Here is a 20,614-nt window from a genome sequence, read left to right as displayed (position 1 = left end):
GATCTCCTTGGCGTAATATCCGATCCTTCAGCTCGATGCCTGAACTCACGACATAAAGCCTTTTACCGATACGTCGATCGATCCTCCGACCCGACGTCCAATCTTTTGACATGTTCTACTCCGACCCGATTCCTCCTACTTTAATCGATTTATCTTTTCTGATCGAAGTTAGTCTTGCATCATTCAAAATATAAATTAAATTATAAACTTATTAATTAATTTTATTAAATTTTGAGATTTAACATGAAAGATATTGTGGGTGATGTAGTGGGTAATAATGACGAGGAGAAAGAGAACAAATTTTTAGCTAGAAGGGGCGAGGTGATATTAGCCAAGGTGAAAGAGTAAAGGTGACGTGCAACACCACTCATGGTGGATGTCCAGTGAAAGATGTTGAGGTATTTTTGTCGGTTTGATAACAAAAGAAAAGGAGCCTCTAAATAAATAAAATCTAATTAGGGACATCATAAGCTACAAGCCCAATAATAAAGGTTCTTTCTTAAAGTAAAATGCCCTAATTGACGGTAGATGATCGGGAAGTTTCCATCGCACAAACTCGATTTGACCCGCTCATGAACTAATTGAATAAATATGCAATTAAGTGATAACTTGGTGTAAAAATATAAAAATACAGGAAGAAATTTAAATTAAGCGGTATTTTTGTTATTGATTGCCCAGCCACTGTAACACGTGGGGCCCGTTGGGCAACGGTAACCCTTTGATTTATGAGGTAAGTAAACTGGTAGATTTCTTTTTTGAAAAATATTTGTCCAAGAGAGCAAATTCCAATCTCTTTTCTCCAACTTCGCAACTTCGACGCCATAATAATAGTTTTAATAGAAGAAGAAACAAGCACAGCAAACCAACGCCACCGTCGTCTCTTCGTGAGGGTTTGGAAGTGAAGAAGATGAAGAAGAAGCCGTTTTGAGGAGGGAGTGAGACCAGATGGTAGCAGAGAATTCGCCCCAGATTGGGAGATGAAGGCGGCCCTCAACTCCCTGCACGCGTGGCCGGCGGCGATGGGGGCGGAGCGGAAGTGGATCGCCCCCCTGGCCGTCGGAGCTACCGTCTCCCTTGTCCTCCTCCTCTGTCTCACCACCTTCTCCTCCCCGGACGACCCCCTCGCCCTCCTCCCCCTTTCCCTCCTCCCTTCCGCGCTCCTCTCCCATCCCTCCAATCCCTTCGCCGCCCTCTACGCTCCCGTCTTCGTCGAGCCCAAGCTCCGCCCCACCCCTCCCTCCTCCCATCTCCGCCCCTCTCCGCCCCCGCCCCCGCCCCGCCTCGCGTACCTTATCTCCGGCACCGTCGGCGATGGCAATATGCTCAAGCGTGTCCTACTTGCCGTCTACCATCCCGCCAACCTCTACGTCGTCCACCTCGATCTGGAGGCCTCCTCGGAGGAGCGCGACGACCTCAGGAATTATATTGCCGGCCACCCGCTTTTTGCGTCTGTCAAGAATGTGAGGATGATCACCAAGGCGAACTTGGTCACGTACCGTGGGCCGACCATGGTGGCCAACACTCTCCATGCTGCGGCTATTCTGCTGAAGGAGGGTGGCAACTGGGATTGGTTCATTAATCTCAGTGCATCGGATTACCCGCTTGTCACCCAAGACGGTAAATAAGCTTCTTTTCCCCTTTTTGGACAAAATGCTCCTCTTATCCCATGGACTAAAAGCAAATGCGTGGTTTTTCTGGCGTTTGGATTTAGATCTGCTGCACACTTTGTCGTACTTACCGAGGGATCTCAACTTCATCGATCATACCAGTAATATTGGGTGGAAGGCGTATGTTTGATAAAATTTATGTTGCATTTTTTCTTGACTTGCTTGGTTTGGATAAGAATTGACTACTGTTTTGATCTGTGCTTGTAGGTTCCAGAGGGCGAAACCCATAATTATAGATCCAGGGTTGTATATGTCGAAGAAAGCTGATGTTTTCTGGATCCCTCAGAGGAGGAGTGTGCCTACTGCATTCAAACTATTTACAGGTATGATGAGTCTTTTAAGTCTAGGATTTTGATTTCTTGCATACCTGAATCAGACTATTTAATTCTCAGCAGAAATCAGTTCCAAGCTAAGGCTTTATTCGGCTGGTTTTGTGATCAATGAATGTGATTGTTCAATCTTTGTTACTAATAGAATTTCAAACTAGTTACAGTGACCATGGACAAATCCTGATGGGAAAATAATATTTGGTTAAACAAGTTTGATTAAGTTAGCATCCTGTTATTAATTTGCAGGCAGTTTTTGTTTACTTAACAAGTATCAGATTGTTGTCTTGTGCCAAAATTATATATGAATATGTTAGGAACGGAGTCGGCATTAAGAGGGGGGGGGGTGAATTAGTGCAGCGGTAAAAACATCGGTTCTGAAAAATCTCTTCGTACGATAAAAACCGATTTCGGAAACTTAACTTGAAAGCGTGTTTGTAAAAGTATTGAAGGCAGTTTGCAGTTAATGTAAATTGCAAGAAGGAAATGCAAACCAGATTTTATAGCAGTTCGGTCGTCGTGACCTACATCCACTCCGTCGATTCCTCTTCCGTCGAGGCCACCGGCATCCACTATCGGTCTTCCTTCAATAGGCGAAGATCAACCACCTTTTATACACCTCTTCTCCTTTTCCTGGGTTTAGGAGACAACCCTTACAAGCACTCACTTCTCTCTTACAGAATTTTAAACTTAGAGTGGAGGAGAGAATTTCTCAAGAGATTACAGCAGCGTTTTCTCACTTTTAAATTCTCTATGCTTGTGTTCTTTAACCAGGGATGAGAGGAGTATTTATAGGCCTCAAGTTGATTCAAACTTGAAGCCTAAAAACATCTCATCCTGGGTTTCCTGGGCACGGGCGGTACCACCGCCTGCAGCCTCTCGGAGGCTGTGTTTGGGTGGTACCATCGCCCAGACCGATGGTACCACCGCTTGACACAGTCTCGGAGACTGTGCCACGACGATGTCATTTCTTGGGACACTGTTTGGGCCTCTCATTAGGCCCAACACAGTTCTTACATGGGCCCAACTGGCCCCTAATTGGGTTGGCCCAAATCCAAACCCAATTACATGCTAACTACGATTCCTAAGACATATTCTAAGTTAAACAAGTCCGTAAGTCTAGTTTCTTTCGGCGAGCTTCCGACGAACTTTCGGCGAACTTCCGACGATCTCTCGGCAATGTTCCAACGGACTCCCGGCAAGCTCCTGAACTTCATGACGATCTTCTTAGCGAGTTCTAATGAGCTTCTTTGGCAAGCTCTTGGACTTCTCGGTTGGTTCCTGCAGAACTTCCGATGAACTCTCGAACTATCAACGAAATCGCGTCCTTGACTCCGGGACTTCATTTTGCTTTATGCCTTACTATTGTAGTTAATCCTGCACATGTAAAAACACACTTCGATCTAGACAATTAATACTAAGCATTAATCATATTGTCCGGCATGTCATTGGTCCCTCGACGCTTCGTCCGATTCTTCGGCGCATCGTTTTCTCTTGCCGCCTTTTGCCCAATCGGCCAGTTGACTCCGCAACTCCGATATCCTTGGCGCAATATCCGTTATTCTTGGTTCGATACCCGAATCTATGACTCGAAGCCTTCTGTCGATACATCGATCGTTCCTCCGACCCGATGTCCAATCTTCTGACATGTTTTCCTCCGGCCCAACATGATTCTTCCTGCTTTAATTGTCTCATCCTGATCGAAGCATCCTGCGTCACTCAAAACGCATATCAAATCATAAACACTTATTAATTGGTTTCATCATCAAAATCTGAGATTCAACAATCTCCCCCTTTTTTATGATGACAACAAATTGATGGCGGAGTTAAGCTTAACTCCTGGAGTTTAAACAAACTCCCCCTATCAATATGCTATATTGATAGAACCTTGAATTCAAGCTGAATTCAAGTCATTGCAAATTTCATCATAAATATTTGCAACATTTCATCATGCATAACATGATCATACTTCTCCCCCTTTGTTATCAACAAAAAGGAGAAGTGTAACTTTCAAATGTTTGGACATACAAGTTCAAATTGTTGCATAATAAACATCAACTTTTATCATCATGCAAGCTAGCAAAAATTTTACAGCATTTTAAAACATGCAAGCTAGCAATATTTCGAAAGCAAATGCAAGATAGCTTTCTTGTTGAAGTGTGTAAGCTAGCGATTTTAAGATGTTCAAGAAGCAACTCTTGCTTCTTGAAATATACAAATTTGTAAATCTTGCTAGATGTACAAGTTAGCATGTTTTGCTTCTTAAGATAAGCAAGATAGCACTTCTTTCTCCATGCAATTTGCAAGCTAGGAAATTTTTGCTTCCTTTGCAATGTTTGAGCTAGTAATTTTAATTCCTTTGCAAAGTATAAGTTTCTAAATTTTGCAAGATGAGCTAGCAATATTTCTCCCTCTTTGTCAATGTCAAAAAGAAGGGAAGAATACAATGTTGTAATTCTTTTCCCTTTACAACAATTTTCAAAGCATGACAAAAGTAAAAAAAAAAATGAATATCAAAAGATCATATATTATTTTTGACAAGAAAGCATGATAGGAAAATAATCTTGATTCAAAAAGAAGATTCAAGTTTAAAATTCGAGAAATCAAGATCATGATCCGAAAAAGAATGTATAAGGAGAGTTTATGCATTTTTGTAATTTGCCTAAATTTAACATTTAAACTAGCAATTTTCTATCTCCCCTTTATTGTAATCAAGGAAGTAGAGTGGAAGAATACAATTTTTACATCAATACTCTACTTATAACATGAGGTTTATAACCACAAATACAAAGGAATTTACACATCATGTCATGAAAGATAATAATATCAAATCATGAATGTCACAAGACATGATTTATTTCATCAAATCTCTTCTTTTTATAAATGGATAAAAGAAACATAAGAGATCTTGATTCGTGCATAAGAAATCTCAAGTTATAAATTTTGAAAAATGATTCGATTGGATATATTATCTTATTATTAAAACGAATCATATGAAAAGAAATCTAAAATCATCATGTAAAATTATCAAAATCTTTTACATAGTCCAAGAGATTCATAGATTCATTATGATAATTTTCTTCTTTAGACGATTAAATCATATGAGAACAAAATGATTCATATAAAATACATCTCATGTCATAAACATGAATAAATTAAGTGTTTGGTTAAATATGAAAACAAATTGTCAAATCCAAAATGATCATCAAAATCATTTTTCGGATCATTTAATGAAAGCACTATAGATATATTAAAAATAGCTCAAGTTCTTTTAGTTCCAAATTTTATGATTGATTTCATGTTCAAGTCTTTCATACAAAGGCCATGCTTCATTATTTATAATAAAAAAATAATATGAAAATCATAGAAATCATCAAGCTCAATAAACCCAAAACTTATTATTACTTTAAATCACCATGCATAATTATAAAATCGTCAAGCATGATACCAAGACTTTTTAACATTTCCATTACATCATTACATCATTATGCATCATTAAATCATTAAGCATGATTTCATTAAACATGAAGTATCTTCAATCAAAATCGAGAAACAATATGGAAATCAACATGATACATATTATTTCTTCTTGAAAAACATACATGTGATTATCATTAGATTTAAATCTAACATTTTATTCCTTTAACATAAAACATGTAATTTTCATTATCATTTTCAAAATTACTAACATGATAAGCATTATTCCTTTTTTTTTTTTTGCATTTTCATTTATTAAACATGTAATTTTCAAGAAAAATAATTATTCTAAACTAAATTAAAAGTAACTCATGAAATGCATTATGTAATTTCAAAATAAATTAAGGGCATTTTGATTACTCATCGTCGAAAGCCGTTAAGGCATAGTTTGCCACCTCGCATTTGTTTTTCTCCTCGTCTTCGGATGAGCTTGATTCGTCCCAAAGGGCTTCCTTCTTCTTGCGTTCATAGCAAGTAGTTGCGTTCTTTTTATTTTTGTTCTTTAACTCTTGTTTCATGAACCTTTTAAATTTCATAGTGAGGAGTTCATGTTCACCATCACTTGAGCTTATGCTCGAGTGGTCTTCAATTGTTCTAAGTTCAAAATCCTTCCTGTTCTTTGGAAGGTGGTTCTCATATTCGTTAAGTGCCACATTAGTCATTTCGTAGGTCATTAAAGACCCGATGAGTTCTTCGATAAAAAAAGTATTTAAATTTTTTTATTCTTGAATAGTCGTTACTTTCGAATTTCAATTTTTAGAAAGTGATCGTAAAATCTTGTTAACGAGTTCAAAATTCAAAAAGCTTTTACCAAGAGCTTTTTAACCATTGACGACATTCGTAAAACGAGTGTACATGTCAACAATGGTTTTGCTCGGCTTCATTCGAAAAGTTCAAAATCATGCATTAAAAAGTTGATTTTTGAATCTTTAACTTTGCTAGTGCCTTCATGTGTGATTTCGAGAGTGCGCCAAATTTCGAAAGTCGTTTCGCACATAGAAATTTGATTAAACTCGTTTTTGTCTAAGGCGCAAAATAAGGCATTCATAGCCTTTGCATTTAGAGAAAAAGTCTTCTTCTCCAAATCATTCCAATGATTCATTGGAAGATAAGACCTTTAAAAATCAAATTCGACTATGTGCCATAAATCGAGATTCAATGAAAGCAAGAAACTCTCATTCGAGTTTTCCAATAAGTGTAGTCCGTCCCATTGAAAAAGGGAGGACGAATGAGAGAGTAATCCTCTTGAAAGTCGAAAAGAGTCATTTCTCTTTGGGTGTTAAACCAAATGAGAAAACGAGGCTCTGATACCAATTGTTAGGAACGGGGTCGGCACTAAGAGGGGGGGGGGGTGGGGGGGGTGAATTAGTGTAATGGTAAAAACGTCGGTTCTGAAAAATCTCTTCGTACGATAAAAATCGATTTCGGAAACTTTACTTGAAAGTGTGTTCGTAAAAGTATTGAAGGCAGTTTGCAGTTAATGTAAATTGCAAGAAGGAAATGCAAACCAGATTTTATAGTGGTTCGGTCGTCGTGACCTACATCCACTCCGTCGATTCCTCTTTCGTCGAGGCCATCGGCATCCACTATCGGTCTTCCTTCAATAGGCGAAGACCAACCACCTTTTATACCCCTCTTCTCCTTTTCCCGGGGGGGTGAATTAGTATAGTGGTAAAAACGTCGGTTTTGAAAAATCTCTTCGTACGATAAAAATCGATTTCGGAAACTTAACTTGAAAGTGTGTTCGTAAAAGTATTGAAGGCAGTTTGCAGTTAATGTAAATTGCAAGAAGGAAATGCAAACCAGATTTTATAGTGGTTCGGTCGTCGTGACCTACATCCACTCCGTCGATTCCTCTTTCGTCGAGGCCATCGGCATCCACTATCGGTCTTCCTTCAATAGGCGAAGACCAACCACCTTTTATACCCCTCTTCTCCTTTTCCCGGGTTTAGGAGACAACCCTTACAAGCACTCACTCCTCTCTTATAGAATTCTAAACTTAGAGTGGAGGAGAGAATTTCTCAAGAGATTGTAGCAGCGTTTTCTTACTTTTAAATTCTCTGTGCTTGTGTTCTTTAATCAGGGATGAGAGGGTATTTATAGGCCTCAAGTTGATTCAAACTTGGAGCCTAAAAACATCTCATCCCGGGTTTCCTGGGCACGGGCGGTACCACCGCCTGCAGCCTCTCGGAGGCTGTGTCTGGGTAGTACCATCGCCCAGACCGGCGGTACCATTGCCTGACACAGTCTCGGAGACTGTGCCATGACGGTGCCACTTCTTGGGACATTGTTTGGGCCTCTCATTGGACCCAACACAGTCCTTACATAGGCCTAACCGGCCCTTAATTGGGTTGGCCCAAATCCAAACCCAATTACGTGCTAACTACGATTCCTAAGACATATTCTAAGTTAAACAAGTTCGTAAGTCTAGTTTCTTCCGGCGAGCTTCCGGTGATCTTCTGGCGAACTTCCGATGATCTCTCGGCAATATTCCAGCGGACTCTCGGCAAGCTCCTAGACTTCACGACGATCTTCTTAGCAAGTTCCGACGAGCTTCTTTGGCAAGCTCCTGGACTTCTCGGCTGGTTCCTGTAGAACTTCCGACGAACGTTTGGACTTCCAACGAACTCTCGAACTCCCAACGAAATTGCGTCCTTGACTCCGGGACTTTATTTTGTTTTATGCCTTGCTATCGTAGTTAATCCTGCACATTTAAAAACACACTTCGATCTAGACAATTAATACTAAGCATTAATCATGTTGTCTAGCACGTCATTGGTCCCTCGACGCTTCTTCCGATTCTTCGACGCATCATCCTCTCTTGCGGCCTATTGCCCAATCGGCCAGTTGACTCCGCAACTCCGATATCCTTGGCGCAATATCCGCTCTTCTTGGCCCGATGCCCGAATCCATGGCTCAAAGCCTTATGTCGATACGTCGACCGATCCTCCGACCCAACGTCCAATCTTCTGATATGTTTTCCTCCGGCCCAATATGATTCTTCCTGTTTTAATTGTCTAATCCTGATCGAAGCATTCTGCTTCACTCAAAACGCAGATCAAATCATAAACACTTATCAATTGGTTTCATCATCAAAATCCGAGATTTAACAGAATCCATTAGGATGTTGTTATTATGATCAAGAGAACTTGCTAATCATTTGCAAATTCCAACTTTTCATTCCTTGTCACCTTACATTGTTCTCCTGAATGATATTGGCATTGATGAAGGTGCAATATCATGTCTAAATGTTGGTCAATCTAAGATCGCAGTGACACGGGAGGTTATGGGAGCTTAAACTCACATTTTTGGAGTATTGATTTTTTCCATGGTTCTGCGATCCAATGCACAGTTGTTGTCTGTGTTTGTTGGAGTGGGAGATATCTGCTAATAGATTTGTGTAATTTGCAATTTAATGAAAGAAGTTTACAATGTTTTGCAGTCAGCTTGAACTCGTATTATCATTACAAATGATAAATCTGTAACACATGGAGTTTGTGTAAGTAAACATTGTAACATGTAGGATAACAGTTCTGAAATTGCAACTGTCAAAGAAATAATTTAAGTAGCACATGATAGTGTGCCCAAATTTTGGTAACAAGAAATTATGAATAAGGCTTTTGTCAAATTCAATACTGGCTGAGATATTGCATATGCCTAGAGAATAAGAAAAAGAAAACCCTTGGTAAATAGAAATCTTTCTCTTTGTTGAAAGTTTATTCAAGTAGTTAACGTTCATTATAGGTACTCTTTATCTCTGTTGATTGGTCAGAAATTTGCCGGAATTTGATAAGATAAAAATTGCATCAATAACATAAAGGTAGCGAGTGCCTAGGAAGCATCCATATAAACTAATTGGTTAACTATTTATAATGATTTTTTTTTTAAATAACCACTATTAACAATATTTTAATAACTTTCTTTTTTCTTTTCTTTTTTTTCATTTCTTCACTTTTCCTTTGAATTCTCTTTCTTGTTTTCTCTTTAAAATGGGAATTTGACTCGATATAAAGTTTGTTAGAGTTTAAGTCTTTTATCATATTTTGTATCCAACTTTACTCCCATTACCGCCAGATGTCCTATCTCTCTCATGGGAAATGGCTTCTATTAGCAGCATGTGATGGTAGTAGAAATGGTAGTGACAATCAAGTGGTTCATGCGGTAGCATCAATGACAACAGGTAATGTGATAGAAGTAGCAACAATGACAAGTGATGATAGTGAGTGACAACAGAGGCATGGTAACAGACTTGTGAAGTTCAATTAATTAGGTTTATCCTCCTCTCTTCTACTGTCATCTTCTATTGCCATGCACCTTATAGGATGCCAATTGTGAGTCAAATTACCAGTAGTTGTGATTCCTTTATGGTGTGAGATTACTAGTTTGGTATTTATGGAGATTTTAACTCATGTACATGTTTATGTATGACTCTGTTAAATTCACCCTACATGAAGGGTTTATAAACATGGGTTTGAGATTGCCAATAACCTTAAGCATTCACTGTTCATTACTCCTGAGGTTTTAGGAACCCATGATTGGAGACAGTGTTCAAATCTAAATTAAGCATGACACTTAAGAAGTAAAAAAAGTTTTATTGTTTGCTGCTTCTCTTTACATGACATGTAAATATTTTTGATAATATGCAGATAAGTACTCTTCTTTTTATGTATTCAAATATTGTTGTCAATTGTGTCCAGAAATGCCAGGGGCTCGCTCATATTTGACTTTACACTTTGATGCATTATTTAAATCAAATCATATTTAAATTTTAAACTCAAATTAAGTTTTGAAAGATATACACATTTTCTAATAGGGACTGAATTTTGAAATATTTTCTGTGTGAATCTTGGGTGATCAGGATTCAAATATCATAGAAACCTTTCTGCTACATGTCTACTTATAGGAGTAAAACTAAGTACATCGACCTTTCCATACTTTGCATTGGTAGGACCTCGAGCAATGGGCAACTTGTATGTCTAAGAAAGGTAGAGGGATGTGTAACATTGCTCCTTACTGCTACCTTTTTTCTTTGGTGCTGCTGTTGCATTCTTCTTTTCCTTTTTCTTTTATCTTGTATATGCAAACAGCAGCAGTGGAGAGTGTGATTAAGCATGGCCACTGCTTCTCTTCTTTCCTTTTTTTCCTCTATTTCCTTTAAAGTAGTTGCTTGGGTATTTTACATGACTGAGTTCCTGTGCTCTGAACTCATAATGGTGCTCCAATGGTTGCTTGAAAGTTTCTGATTGTATTTTGTTCTCATTCTTATGCTGCATCATCAAAGTAATGGTTGCAAATTTATCATTTTTAGTGAGTCATCAATTGAAAATAGTGATCAGTGTGTTTTGATCCTTGTGTTAACTTTAGTGGGTAATCACCTGTTTCATTCTTTGTACAGTAGCTACTGATTTACCAAACAACCTATTTGCTGAACAGATAGCTATACGAAATGACTGTACATGTTGGTTTTGTTGCAGGTTCTGCATGGATGGCACTCTCCCATTCCTTCATCGACTATTGCATATGGGGCTGGGAAAACCTTCCACGAACAGTGCTCATGTACTATGCCAACTTCATCTCCTCACCAGAAGGTTACTTCCACACTGTCATATGCAACGCAAAGGAATTCCGCAATACCACTGTCAATCATGACCTCCACTTCATCTCATGGGATAATCCTCCGAAGCAGCACCCGCACTACCTCAGCATTAATGACATGTCGCACATAGTAGATAGCAATGCACCATTTGCACGGAAGTTCCGCAGGGACCATCCTATACTCGACAAGATCGACGCTGAGCTATTGTTCCGTCGGCCAAACATGATTGTTCTAGGAGGGTGGTGCGTAGGGAGTAGAGAAAACGGCAGTGATCCCTGCCTGGTCATTGGGAATACCACCATCCTTCGACCAGGTCCTGGTGCAATCAGGCTGGAGCGACTTATGCTGTCTCTCTTGTCGGAGGAGAATTTCCGCCTGAGACAGTGCAAGTAATCACATGATAATCGTTTTAGGTAAAAAGTATTTGGTTCAATTCACTTCCAGTATTTGGTTATCAGTGAAAAATATAATATAGTACACGGTCCTGGCCAAGGAGACCTGTGCCATGGCTAAAACAGAGTGTCTAAAGAAGCATGATTTGTGTCTGATGTTGTGAAAGGGACAGGATGCAGGTTTTATTCTGTGGTGACAGACCTTTGGAACACATCTTATACTAAAGTTTTATTTAATCTGAAAAGACTTTCCAGTGCATAGTAAATTTTGGTCTTTTAATGATCTTTTATTTTTTTTCTATTTTGCAACGGATAAGTGATGATGATGGAGAGACCTTTAATTTTTACCAAAGAGTCGAGCCGATGATTTCAATGATCATCCGCTTACCACTGAAAATATAGCATTTGAGTGTGGCTTGTTTCAGTATGATTTAAAATCTTGATCCAAAATCAATATACATCGGTGTACAGACCGATACGGTTCGGTATGGGAAGAAAGAAAGAGTACATTTAGAAGGAGAGAGAGAAATAAATAAAGAGTAGAAATAACAGCGGAAGAGATATCTCAGATACTCGAGCCTTGTAACCCTGTTGTCAATTTTACTTACTCATGTCTGCATCTGCTGCTGTCGAGAGCTGTGGGCCTTTGCTCAGGCAGATGTTTCTGTCACCCGGTCCTTTTTTCATTTCTTCTTTCTCCAGAGGCCATGCTGAGCTTATTAGCTATCCTTTTCCTGACGAGCATCTAATTAGATAGATCGTAACACAAGGAATGTAAAGGTAGGAGATGACAAATATAGCCAACTGCAACCTCATCATCTGTTGACGTTAAATAGTTGTCATCAGTCCATCTAAGGTAAAATCAACTCTTAGATTACATTCTTGGCTTGTTTTTGAATCATTTAGAGTCTTGAAATATTTTATTTTTGGATCATTTGGTTATGGGTAATGAATGGCCACCTTAGTTCTCCATCCATTGGTCAAACATCGAACACCTTCGTTATATCATGTTTGAATAGAATGAACAAACTTGAATTTAATCTACTCAAGCAGTGAACGTTGGAAAGAAATCTTCCTCCGGTTTAATGAGATGAAGACACGGGCGAAGGAGATCTTTGTCCACTTAGGCCCCTCCGATGACGTGGCAGGTGTCCATTGAGTGCTCCGCGGAGCCCCACGTGGGGTCTAACGTCGGGATCCGTCGGCTCACTTTACTCCTGCCGAGCACGAGCAGCTGAGCTCCGACGCGAAACCCGGGGGGCCCCACTTGGTATCCTAGTGAGTGACGCTCGAATCAGTTTTGTTCTTTTATTTTCATTTTGGGGCTGCCATTTATTTCCCTCATGCAAAGCTCTGCTACAAAAGTGTATCAGAATCGCCTCAACTCCAAAGAGAAGATAAAGAGAAGCTTCAAAAGGAAAAGACCACCACAGGCATATCCCCTCCTCCTCCTCCTCCTCCTCCTCCTCAAGCACCACCACCGGATCCCCATATAAGAATTACCTCCACACACTCTCCCCCTCCCCCCCCCCCACCTCTCAACCCACCACCACCACACCTTTCTTCCGTTTCCTCCGCCACCTGTTTGCTCCGAGGACAGGAAAGGGAGTGGAGGAGGAGGAACAAGTGAAGCAGGAATACAAGAAAGAGAAGAGGATGCGCAGTGGTAGGTCCATGAGGGCCTTCCTCACTGGCCTCGCATGCCTCTTGTGTCTCGGCCTCTTCATCTCTGTCTCCGTAGTCGGTAGAGGAGCAAATGCTACACCACCGCCACCAATACCAGTGACTGCTGCTGTCGTGGCTTCGTCAAGAGGTAATAGGCCAACAGGGGACAGCAGCTTCGACCCTTTCCATGCTAGTAAAAGAAGGGTGCCCAATGGCCCTGATCCCATTCACAACAGGTATCATTAACACTCTTATTCTTCGTATGTGGCTCTTCCAATCTTCACTTCTTCATCTCAATGCTTCGATGCTCTTGTGATTGAGGCTTAACTTGTTTCATTTAGAAATCACTATCCTCAAGCTCACAAACAGAAGAAGCTTCCTTTTCTCTCTCTCTCTCTCTTAGAATCTTGGACTACGGATTTGGACCTCACAATGACTCAGTTATGGACAGGTTTCAAAGTAGATTTTAGTGGTTGTATCTCTTTTAGGACTCACTAGTACAGAACTGGCATGCTGGCTGTCAAGGACCCAATTGTAACTTTCACTCTTTGTCATTGATGTTTACTGTTCATCCTGGATACAGAAGACAAAGAAAAGAAACGCATAATTCAAGCATAAACAGACACTTGTAATCTTTGAACAAACAAGCATAAGATGATCATCGCATGCATAGAAACTAGTCACCTTACTTCCAATTGTCTTCGATGGACGGTAGCACTGCGCCACGTTTAACCACCGTGGCTGTGTCTGTGGCTTTCAGGAGAGCAGGGAGGTTCGGGCGGCCGCCTGTGCGAGCGTAGCGGAGCGAGCGAGCCAGCGAGAGAGACAGAGAGAGGAGGAGTTCAGCTTGGGCGGTGGATTATTCTCAGCTTGCATGTAACCACGAAATGGGCCATCTTTAAACACTCCTAAGACATTAGCCGTAATATCCACGCTTTGCCAAAGTGCTCTGCTTTATGAATTGTTCTTGGTGGTGGTGGGGGAGTGTGTAAAGAGCGAGTCCCATTCCCGTCTTCCCTCGCAATTCAAACATTCTTCTTCGGCAGCAGTGAATTATCTACCATGGAAAGATGAGGAGGAGATGGAACAGAGACCGATAAATGTTGTTGGAGTTGTGTGAAAACTAAGCCACATCCTTGTCATGTATTGGTTTCTTTTGTCATTGTTGCACTGTAAGTAAAGCAATCCGACCAGTTAAAGACACTTTAATCTCTCACTTCTTTTGCTTTACCTCTCTCTCTCTCTCTCTCTCTCTCTCTCTCTCTCTCTCTCTCTCTTTCTTTCTGGCTGCTGTTGTGGATGCAAGCATGGTTCGAAGGATTGTTGACCGGGATCTGTTCAAAGGTTGATTAAAATATATGCATGGCGATGCATGAAGAGCGGTTTAACGATGGAAGGGGAGGAAAAGAAAAGATCGAAAGCAGCAACTCTTCTTACACGCTTTTCCTTTTCCGTCTCTCTTTATTGCTTCTTTTGCGGCACTACGGTGGGGCGGTGGGTGGGGGTGGGTGGGGGGGGGGGGGGGGGGTGCGAGGTTTGTGAAGGGACCGAGGGAGGAGCAAAGGCTGGGTGGGGGACTAAAGCAGCGGCCTGTTCATCACCGGACCAGACCTGAAACTTGTCACCATCTCCCAACTTTGGAGGTGCTTCTACCCTTCGCTTCTTCGTCAGTGCATTATTCTTAACCGGCCTCATCATCCTGCTTCGTTCTTTTGGAACAACATCAGATCGTTGTACTCTCTCGTTTGATCCTTTTTAGATTGAACGCCAGTAGACAAATCTGTCATGCAAAGTTGCAATTACAAGACTAATGAATGAATGCATTGCATGCATGATCCTCCGGTGCGCTGTTCATGGAAGCCTATTTGCTGTCAGGATCATGTCACTGTTCTTCCTGTAACACGAGCGATACTGCTTTACCAAAATGGTTACTCAGATTATGGGAGCAATTAGGAATTAGCAAAAGGCATTGTTGTTGGTTAGATCTATCATCTATCATACTAAAATCTTACAGTGCAAGGAAGAATAAATAATTAATATTACACAAAAGAAATTTTGAGTGAAAAATAATCAATAAATTTCTTATCTCTCACGGGGACATCTCTCCATTAAAAATTTCAAGAACTAGAGAGGGCCTAAAGATTTTAAACAAGATCATCTAAAGATATGAAGAGCGACATATGTTTTTATGAGATGGTATTTTTATTGTCGTAACTATCTTTTTCTTCTTTTTTTTTTTTTGGTGTAAAATGTAAATGATGAAAACTAGATAGGATTCGAATTCAAGACTTTACGAAAAATTATCAAAGTCTTTATTTGCTTGACACATTCAAAATTAAAATAGACGATGATATTTTGAATTCTTAACCTTTATTAAATAAGTTTAGTATATACCAATGTTATAGTGAGTTTTCAAAAACTATTAATCTGAATTACAATATCAAGAAAAATCTGCGCCTTTATTTAGAAGCATTTCTTTTTTCATAATTTACTTTGGGGTGCTATGATACGCTCAAAGGATCGAGAGCACTAAGAGGGAGGGGGGGGGGGGGGGTGGGATGAATTAGTGCAGCGGAAATCTTTCAGCGAATACAAACGAAAGCTGCGTTTGTTCAATAAAGGCGATTTCGATGTAAAAGCCGATTCTAAGATAACTTAAGATTAAGCGCAGTTTACGTCTAAACGCAGTTTGCGTCTAAACTCAGTTTACGTCTAAACGCAGTTTGTGTCTAAACGCAGTTTTACGTCTAAACTCAGTTTACGTCTAAACGCAGTTTGCGTCTAAACGCAGTTTTATGTCTAAACTCAGTTTTACGTCTAGACGTAGTTTACGTCTAAAAGCAGATTCTGAACTTTGAAAAGCGTTTTATGTATGCGCAGAAAGTAGTTTGCAGTTATAAATGGAATCAAAATGTAAACGTAAACTACAATGTAATGATCGTCGATTTACGTCTAAACGCAGATTCGAAAAGATCTGAACTTAGAAACTTGTTTGTAAAAGCACAGAAGATAGTTTGCAGTTATAAATCGAATCAGAACGTAAGCATAAACTGCAATGTAAAGATCGTACGAAAACACCGATTTACGTCTGAATGCAGATTCGGAAAGATCAGAACTTAGAGATTTGTTCGTAAAAGCGCAGAGGGCAGTAGCTATGTAGGAGGTTTGCAGTAATGATAAAGTGCTCAAAGTAAAAGCAAACCAGAGATTTAGAGTGGTTCGGTCAATCTTGACCTACTCCACTTTTGGCTTCTTCCACCGACGAGGTCACCGACGTCAACTAGAGGCCTTCCTTCAATAGGCGAAGGCCAACTGCTCTTTTACAGTTTCACTCCTTTTGACAGGCTCAGGAGACAACCCTTACAGAACCTTTCTCTCCTCTCTGTACAACTCAAAACTTGAAGAACAGAGGGAGGAGAACTTTAGGCCTTAACCACAATTTTGAGCTCTAAGAATCACAGAAAAGATCAAGATTTCTGTGTCTTTCTCTCTTCTTTCTGTGCTGAATGGGTGGGGTATTTATAGGCCCCAACCCAGTTCAAATTTGGAGCTCAAAACCATCAAATCCCGGAATTTCGGGATCAGACGGTTGCACCTCCTGACTGGAGAGGTTGCACCGCCTAGCAGAGCTCGGTGACTGAGCCCAGGCGGTTGCACCTCTCTGTCAGGGGCGGTTGCACCGCCTGAGTCTGGCTCGGTGTCTGAGCCCCAGGCGATGCCACCTCCTGACTGAGGCGGTTGCACCTCTCCTGCCAGAGCTCGAAGATCGAGCTCAGGCGGTGCTACCTCTGTCAGGGGAGGTTGCACCGCCCAATCTCGCTCGGAGACTGAGCCCAACCGGTGCCACCTCCTGCCTAGGGCGGTTGCACCGCCCAGCTTCGCTGGGAGATCCTCTCCTGGGCGGTGCTACCTCCAACCCTGGCGGTGCCACCTCTTTCACTATTTCAGCTCACTTGGTTTGGCTCCAAACTTGGTCCAAACCAGTCCGAACTTGGGCCTAATTGGCCCCTAGTTGGGTTATAGGATTAACACATAATCCTAACCCTAATTAACGTGCTAACTATGAATTTAAAGACATTTTCTAAGCTATTACAAAGTTCGCAAGTCAAGACTTCTTCTGGCGAGCTTCCGGCAAACTTCCGACTGTCTTCCGATGAACTCTCGGAAACCATTCTGTGGACTCCCGGCAAGCTCCTAGACTTCACGATTTGATCTTAGCGAGTTCCAACGAGCTTCTTCGGCAAGCTCCGATCTTTCTCGGTGAGCTCCGCGAACTTCCAACGAACCTTCCGACGAGCTTCCGAAAAACCCTTCGGCAAGCTCCCAACTCATTCTCGGCTAGTTCCGGTAGCATTCCCGACGAACCTTCGGACTTCCGTCGAACTCTCGAACTCGCAACAAATCCTTCGCGCTTGACTCCGATACTTTGTTTCACTTTATGTCTTCATCGTTATCATAGTTAATCCTGCACAACAAAAACAAAACTTCGATCGAGACAATTAATCCTAAGCAATTAACCAAGTTGTCTGACATGTCATTGGTCCCTCGACGCTTCGTCCGATTCTTCGGCGCATCGTCCTCTCCTGCAGCCTATTGCCCAATCGGCCAGTTGACTCCGCAACTCTGATATCCTTGGCATAATACCCGCTCTTCTTGGCCCGAAGCCTTCTGTCGATACGTCGACCGATCCACCGGCCCGACGTCCAATCTTCTGACATGTTCCTTCGGCACAACATGATTTTCCTGCTTTAATTGTCTCATCCTGATCGAAGCATCCTGCGTCACTCAAACCGCAGATTAAATCATAAATATATATCAAGTAGTTTCATCATCAAAATACGAGATTCAACAATCTCCCCCTTTTTGATAGTGACAACCACTTGATGACGGAGTTAAACTTAACTCCCGGAGTTTAAACAAACTCCCCTTATCAATATGCCATATTGATAGAACCTTGAATTCAAACTGAATTCAAGTCATTGCAATATTCATCATGAATACTTGCAACACGTCAACATGAACATATGCATAAACTTATGCATCATATGTCATGTCATCAACATACTTTCATCAACATACTTCTCCCCCTTTGTCATCAACAAAAAGGAGAAGTATCACAATCAATCGTTTGTGATATAGATTAAACTCATTGCATGAAAAAGATAGTATCAAGTTTTATCATCATGCAATCTTGGAGCTAGAAGATTTAGCAAGTGTTACATCATGCTTAGAACATTCATGCTATCAAGTTTTAGATATGCAAGTTTTATAGCATATAAGATAGCACTTTTGGTAATGTTCAAGATAGCAAGTTCTACATCATGTAAGCTAGCAAATTAGAGATGTTCAAGAAGGCAACTCTTGCTTCTTGAAAATTTTGCTCACTTTGCTAGATGAGCAAGTTAGCATTTTTGCCTCTTGAGATAGGCAAGATAGCACATTTGCTTCTTTTGAGATAGCAACTTTTTTGCTTCTCTTTAGACCAACAAGCTAGCAATTTTTACGATATACAAGTTTCACAATATATAAGCTAGCAAAAATTTCGAAAGCAAATGCAAGATAGCTTTCTTGTGTAAGCTCATGATTCTTGCTTCCTATTGCAATGTGCAAATTGCAAGTTTTGCTTCTTGAGATATTCAAGATAGTGATGTTCAAGAAGACAATTTTTCTTCTTGAAATAAGCAAGTTAGCAATCTTTGCTACTTAAGATAGTCAAGCTAGCAATCAAGTTTTTGCATCTTCTTGACTTGTACAAGCTGGCTATCTCCCCCTTTGTCATTGTAAAAAAGAAAGAGAGAATACAGTTTTGTAGTTCTTTTTTCCTTTTACAACGATTTTAAAATCTTGACAAAGGATGAATAATCAAGTTATGAATGTCAAGACAATTTTTTATCATGAATATTTTATCATTGCATGCATCATTATCATAAGTTGAAGTATTACATGCATGATATCATATCACCATTCATAATTACATTAATGTTTCAATATAACAATTTCTTCTCAAAATGTGTAACTTGGCACTCATAGCATTTTAAATCATGATTTACATCGTATGCAATACATCACATCATAATTAGAAAGCACAAGTATTGCATGCATAATTGCACATCATAAATGTTTCATATCATGATGGTATCAATTTTGTCAAATTATATCCTACCATGTATGATCAAAACTTCTGCCCATTTTATCATTGAAAATAAGAAGAAAGTAGGGGGAAGAGCATAAAAGTGTTAAATATTTTAATCATTTAAAGGCATTTACATCATAGATCAAGTCATGATTCGTGATTCATCATAAAGCAAGTTAGTTTTCAATCATCACATAAGGCATTTAAGGAATTTTTGAAACATATGAGAATGATTAATTTAAGCATACAATGTTTCAATCAAATTCAAGTCATGAATATCAATGCTTTCATATTGTGAGTATCAATTCATGAATACCACAAGATATTATTTGTGACTTCAATTTTGCAAGATCAAGATTATGATTTAGATAAAACTTATTCAAATCAAATCATTAACTTGAAATTCATAATCAAGTCATTAAAATTAATTTCGAGATTCACAAAATATCATGAAATCATTAATCTCGATCAAATGGGAAAAGCATTTTTTAAGAGATTCTTTTTCATCTAAGCATGCCTTAGTCTTTATATGCCAAATTAAGATAAGCATGAAAGTTCAAGACATAAGGCAAAAAAAAATCTTGTATTATGAAATATATGATATCAAGGCTAATGATTCATTCGAAAAGATATAGTACAAAGAGCAACTTAAAACATTCTTATCAAGATCACATTTTAAAATATTCCAAGTTTCAAGATATCAATATGACACTTCATTGAATTGCAATTCATTTGAAGAACTCCTTTTTGATAAATTTAGGGAGCATAATAAACGATCTTGATTTATAAATTCTTTTTTTACACATGAATCATAGGAGATATGAATGTGAAACAAATCTTTGCAAGCAAAAACACTATCATTCATATTTCAAGATGGAATTTATAAGCAGGAATCATTTCATCAAATCCATTTTAGAAAAATAATTTTCATAAGTGTATGAGAAAATCCGATTGTTAGGATACCAATTGTTAAGTGAATCCGAAAATAAAATTAACACTTTCATATATTCAGACATGATTTTTGCTATAGATCTTGAAATTAAATCAAGAAGATCAAACAAGCTTATGATCATGGATAACTTAAAATCTCATGCATAAAATTGTTAATAACCATTTAATATTACATCTTTATGCATTACTTTAAATCAAACGTTATTTCATTCAACAATGTTAATCAAACATGATACACATTATTACTTCTTAACCATGATCAAAATCATTTTGTTTGTTTATCATAAAATATGTAATATTATCATTTTCGAAATTATCAGCATGATCATAATTTTTGTATTTTTATTTTTAAACATGTAATTTTCAAGAAAATTAATTATAAACTAAAAAAGAAAATATATCATGAA

General features: G+C 39.3%; 1 protein-coding gene and 1 long non-coding RNA gene across 3 annotated transcripts; one reads left to right on the top strand and one right to left on the bottom strand.

Moving 5' to 3' along the window:
- The first annotated feature begins 812 nt into the window (after positions 1–812).
- Positions 813–11,724, top strand: LOC103992042 (beta-glucuronosyltransferase GlcAT14B). Its single transcript, XM_009411614.3, has 4 exons — positions 813–1,617; positions 1,712–1,787; positions 1,875–1,990; positions 10,945–11,724. The coding sequence occupies exons 1-4, from the start codon at positions 978–980 to the stop codon at positions 11,457–11,459; spliced, it is 1,347 nt and encodes a 448-aa protein (XP_009409889.2). The 5' UTR covers positions 813–977; the 3' UTR covers positions 11,460–11,724.
- Positions 11,725–12,434: 710 nt separating this feature from the next.
- On the bottom strand, positions 12,435–13,945 carry LOC135643196 (uncharacterized). 2 transcript variants are annotated; one of them, XR_010498168.1, is made up of 2 exons: positions 13,808–13,945; positions 12,435–13,696 (listed from the first exon to the last, which is right to left on the bottom strand). It is a non-coding gene; the product is annotated as an uncharacterized LOC135643196 (long non-coding RNA). The 2 variants fall into 2 exon arrangements; XR_010498169.1 differs by having other exon boundaries at positions 13,813–13,944.
- Positions 13,946–20,614: the final 6,669 nt, after the last annotated feature.

The sequence above is a fragment of the Musa acuminata genome, chromosome BXJ3-7 (assembly GCF_036884655.1).
Source record: "Musa acuminata AAA Group cultivar baxijiao chromosome BXJ3-7, Cavendish_Baxijiao_AAA, whole genome shotgun sequence".
In the NCBI taxonomy this organism is placed as follows: domain Eukaryota; kingdom Viridiplantae; phylum Streptophyta; class Magnoliopsida; order Zingiberales; family Musaceae; genus Musa; species Musa acuminata.
Note: the sequence above shows the minus strand (reverse complement) of the source record. Positions and strands in the feature narration are given on the sequence as shown.

Excerpts from the sequence above, each read along its gene's own strand:
- LOC103992042 (XM_009411614.3), top strand. The coding sequence starts at position 978 with ATGAAGGCGGCCCTCAACTCCCTGCACGCGTGGCCGGCGGCGATGGGG. Across the intron at positions 1,788-1,874 it reads AGTAATATTGGGTGGAAGGC|GTTCCAGAGGGCGAAACCCA; the intron begins GTATGTTTGATA and ends CTGTGCTTGTAG. Across the intron at positions 1,991-10,944 it reads TGCATTCAAACTATTTACAG|GTTCTGCATGGATGGCACTC; the intron begins GTATGATGAGTC and ends GTTTTGTTGCAG.